The sequence below is a fragment of the Marmota marmota genome, unplaced genomic scaffold, assembly GCF_001458135.2.
Source record: "Marmota marmota marmota unplaced genomic scaffold, marMar, whole genome shotgun sequence".
NCBI lineage: Eukaryota > Metazoa > Chordata > Mammalia > Rodentia > Sciuridae > Marmota > Marmota marmota.
The window spans coordinates 966,052-970,671 of NW_026000222.1; the positions used below are offsets into that span (position 1 = coordinate 966,052).

At 67.1% G+C, this 4,620-nt stretch overlaps 1 protein-coding gene across 1 annotated transcript in view; it reads left to right on the forward strand.

Annotated features, from left to right (window-relative positions):
* Positions 1 to 4,620, forward strand: part of Cbfa2t3 (CBFA2/RUNX1 partner transcriptional co-repressor 3) — an 81,072-nt gene that overhangs the window by 59,838 nt on the left and 16,614 nt on the right. Inside the window, exons 4-6 of the mRNA XM_048792398.1 lie at positions 637 to 974; positions 1,088 to 1,210; positions 3,705 to 3,770. Coding sequence (XP_048648355.1) covers positions 637 to 974; positions 1,088 to 1,210; positions 3,705 to 3,770 — 527 coding nt within the window. The remainder of the gene's footprint in view (positions 1 to 636; positions 975 to 1,087; positions 1,211 to 3,704; positions 3,771 to 4,620) is intronic.

Consider the following 4,620-nt stretch of genomic DNA (forward strand, 5'->3'; position numbering starts at 1 on the left):
ACCTGGGGGGCCCGGTGGGCAGGGCCCTCGGGAGGCCCAGGACAGCCAGCAGCCGGGGTGTGGCTGGTGCACGCGCCTGGGTGCAGGTGGCCTCGACCCCCCCCGGGACTCAGTGCAGCAGCCCCGGTGTCACCAGAGCCCTAGGACATCGACTGATGGCAAGGCCACAGGCAGTCTCGTCTCAGTGGCCAGTGGTACTGGCCCCACACCACCAGCCTCTGTGTGGCCAGCCAGGGGCCTATGTACCTACCCCTGTCTCATTCTCGGCCACCCTGGGGGACAGTGCTGCCAGGGCTGATTCCTACTAGTTAAGGCTGCAAACTAGTTTCCAGACCCAACTGGTCACTTACCAATGGGCGACGGCCTTGTGCAGGCAGGGCACCTGAGAAGCAACTGTGGGGACACCGCGTGGGAGTGGGCTGTGGTGGTGGGAGTGGGCTGTGGCAGGTCCTTCTCGCTCCTGGAGGCCCTCCGCCCCTGGGCAAGGAGCGAGCCAGCGACCGCAGGGTGCCGAAGCCCCTGCGGCCCGCGGTGGGCACCCAGGCCGCCAGGGGCACGCATCCCTACTGGCTGAAGGGCCCGGCCCCACGACCACTGTGCACACCTGTAAAGGGGTGCGAGCAGCCCGCAGGTGAGGCGGACGCCTTGTGCCAGGGCTCTGCTGCCGTCGCCATCCTCGTCACCACTGCCACGCGTCACAGCCTGCCTGGCCTCACCCCCTTCCCCTCACAGTGATGAACGGCAGTAGCCACTCGCCCACGGCCATCCACGGCAGCCCGTCGACGCCCAACGGCTTCAGCAATGGCCCGGCCACCTCGTCCACGGCCTCCCTGTCCACGCAGCACCTGCCCCCGGCCTGTGGGGCCCGACAGCTCAGCAAGCTCAAGCGGTTCCTCACCACCTTGCAGCAGTTCGGCAGCGACATCTCCCCGGAGATCGGGGACCGCGTGCGCACACTGGTGCTGGGGCTGGTGGTGAGTGGCTGGGCGCCCGAGAGGGCGATGGTGTCCCCGGGGCTGCCCCTCGCTGGGCGTGGCTGGACGGCGGCTCAGGGCGGCCAGGCTCAGTGAGGTGGCGTCCCCCACAGAACTCGACGCTGACCATCGAGGAGTTCCACGCCAAGCTCCAGGAGGCCACCAACTTCCCCCTGCGGCCCTTCGTCATCCCCTTCCTGAAGGTGAGGCGGACCTGCCACCCGCTGCCCAGCCCATGAGGCCCAGGCCGGCCCTCCAGCCCCGGCCCGGCCTCGTTCTCGGCCACCCTGGGGGACAGAGCTGCCAGGGCTGATTTCTGCTAGTTAAGGCTGCAAACTAGTTTCCAGACCCAACTGGTCACTTACCAAACTAGCCCTCGGAGACAGAGCTCCCGCTTGGGCCAGTCCCCAGCACAGCACCTGGCCACCATCAGCTGTGGCTGGAGAGCCTGGAGCTGTACAGCAGGAAAAGCCCTGAAAGTCCCAGCATGGGGTGTCCCCCTGGGAGGGCCAGTGGGCAGCAGGGGCAGAGTCTTCCAGGTGGCAAGAACAGAATGGGCAAAGGCCCTGGAGCAGGGCCAGTGTCCAGGAAGAGGGTAAGTGGGACATGGAGAGATCAGGGAAGCAGTGACATGTGGCTGGGCAGCTGGGCAGCTGGAGAGCTATCAGAGAAGTACAGAAGGCCAGCACCGGGGCCTGACCACAGGCGCGGCGGCAGCTTGGGCCCCAGCCCCGCCCCATGGAGCCACAAGGTGCTAGTTGTAAAAGGTGCTGGTGGTCCGTGTGCACCAGGATGAGGACAGCAGGCTGGGGACTGGGACCAGGGGTCACTGTGGCCCCTGCGGGTCAGTGCTTCCCGGAGGCTCCCCGTGTGGCCCCGCAGCCCTTCCTGCCGAGCCCCGTGATCAGCAGTCCTCGGCACCTCTCTGCCGCCTGGCCCCACCGTGGCCGCCTGGGCCCCTCGCTCTGCCCTCAGCTTCTGTGGCGAGAAAGGCACCCCCAGGCCTGGGAGGCAGGAGGGACGCCCCCTCCCGGTGCACGTGCGGCCTGGCCGGGCACAGACGCCCACGCCCCTGAGAGGGAGACACACCACCCCCACTGCTCCCCGTTAGGGAGGACGACCGAGGCCCGAGGCCCCCAGGACAGGGAGCCACACTCGAGCCTGGCCTGTCCAGCCCCTCGTCCCCACAGCCACCACGGGGCTTCTCTGGCAGCCCCTGTTCTCCAGGGACACCCGTCACACCCACATCCACTCCCTCCCTAGCCGCCCATACCCTGCTGGGCTGGAGCAGCTGCTGGCACCAGAGCCCGGCCCATCTGGCCATCACTGGGATCCCTGGACCCCTCCTGCCCCGACTGCTCACTCCACCATCCCCTGTGGGACGTCAGGTCCAACCTTGGCGGCCCATGCCCCACAGTGTCCCTGCCCTGTTGACCCTGGGTGCAGGGCAGGGCGTCCGGCGTCCTCACTACCCACCAGGCATGCAGCCTGCCCCCAGCCCAGTCAGTGCCAGTGTCCACCCAGCCACGCCAGCATGGTACCCCAGCAGACAGCACTGGCCCAGCACTGCCCCCAGGAGGGACCCTTGGCCTCAGTTTCCCCTCTGCACACAGGGCTCTCGGTGTCGTGAGAGCCAGGCAGCCCAGGGGCCTGCCCTCCTCGTGGCCACCCAGGTCCCTGCCTGCCAACTGTCCCGAAGCCCACCCAACCCCAGGGAGCTTCTGAGGGAGGCCGGAGCCTCCAGGGCCTGCTGATCAGGCTCAGCAGAGCCCTGACCCATGGTCCCCCTTGGGAGCAGCCCTTGTCCCCACTGCTTGTGACCAGAGCTCGGTGGGAGTCTGGCCTGCTGAGGCTGGACCTGGAACGCAGCTGCCCCTCAGGTTGGGCTCTGTCTGAAGTGGGCCGTGAGCAGCTGCAGAGCCTTTCCCAACTCTCACGGCCCCACAGTCCTGCCCAGTGGTACTCATGCTGCCCTGGGAGGCACCCGTCTGGGTCCTGCCTGGAGCCACGGGCTCCTTTGGGTGATAGGAAGGACTAAGCTGATTGACCAGGGCTTTCAGGAAACTGACACATGGGGAGTTGTGCAGCCATGGTTGGCAGGTGAGGCAGAAACCAGAGAGGTTAAGTGACTACCACACAGCCCCTCAGTGGCTGAGCCGGGGGGCCGTCCTCAGAGCACACCCTCAGTCCGGCCTGAGCCAGAGACAGGGTCAGGGGGCTCTCCTTCTCTGACGCTCAGGGTCCCTCCCTTCAGTTGCGTCGGTGAGGAGGGCTGTCTGGCCTTCCTGTAGCATCCGAACACCAGGCTGCTGTGACCAGCTCGGTCAGCCAGCCTCAGAGTGACGTCTCCCTCGAGTCCTGGGCTCCTGGGGACAGGTGGGGACACTGCCCCCCCACGGGGCTGGGCCAGCAGTGGCCTTATCCCCCAGCCCAGAGCTGTTGTGCATCAGACCCTCCAGCTTTCCGGGACCCACCCCCGTGTGGCCAGATGGGAGCTTTCCAGAGGCCAGAGACCTGCCCCCCAGCCTCCACCCAAGGCCGCTGCTGGCTGGCCCCACCTGGGCCGCAATCCAGATGTCCCCAACCCTAACAGTGACCAGCAGTACTCCTGCCTCTCCCACCCTGCACACTGGCCAAGGGGAGCGCAGCGGGGGGGGGGGCGGACATTGGGCTTCTTGGCCCTCCTGGACGGACCCAGGTCCCAGCTCACAACTCTGACATGCTCGGCAGGTGGTGCTGGCCCTGTCCAGCTATGCAAATAGAGAACAGGCCCAGCAGCTAATGCAGCTGGACAAGGTGCGCCGCTGCTGGGCAGCCGTGGACACGCGCAGGGGGCCGGAGGCTGTGTGCGCAGGAGCAAGCTGGGAGCGTATTTATTTACCAGCACTCAGAGTGGCCGCTCTCCCAAGCGGCCTGCCGCTGGGCCCCGTCCAGCCTGTGGTAGGGCGCAGCCTGCCCGCCCCACCCCTAGTGGCTCGGGGAGCCTGGGGAAGCACGGAGGAGCCCGGCCAGGGCCCAGCCGCACTCTCCCGGAGCCCAGAGCCCGGAGGCGCACGGTGTCTGGCAAAGAATGTTAGAAGTGGTTCAGCCAAGTCCTGTTCCCTGCTTGGCGGCCCCAAGGTCACTGATGGCAGGGGGATCACAGGACAGGGGCCAGCGCCATGTGCCCAGAGCTTTGCGGTGGCAGGAAGCACACTGGTGGCCAGTCCCAGCACCAGTCTTTGTTTCAGGCTGAGCCTGGAACTCCAGAGGGCAGGAGCCGGAGGCTGCCCACCAGCGTGGTGGGGCCAGTGGAGACCCCGGGCACTACACACTTGGGCTCTGCTCTCAACCCCCCCTTTACAGTTGCTGTGTGTGCTGGGCTGGTTGCTCCCAGTCTCTGAGCCTTGAATTTCTCCTCGGTGCTGGGGATGGTGTGGTGACTGCTTAGATGGGGTGCAGGCACACTCCCTCTGCCTCCAGATGTCCCCAGGGAGGGAGGTGACAGCAGGAAGCTTTGCCTGGGTGTCCAGGATCTGGGCTGGGGTCTCAGGCACCACCTGTCGCTGTGTGCCCCGGGCAGGGCCCCGTCCTGCCCGCGGTCCTCCTCCCCTCACTCGGCAGTCCCCGAGCCCAGCGGGCGCCGGGCTCTGTGCAGCTGGCCAAG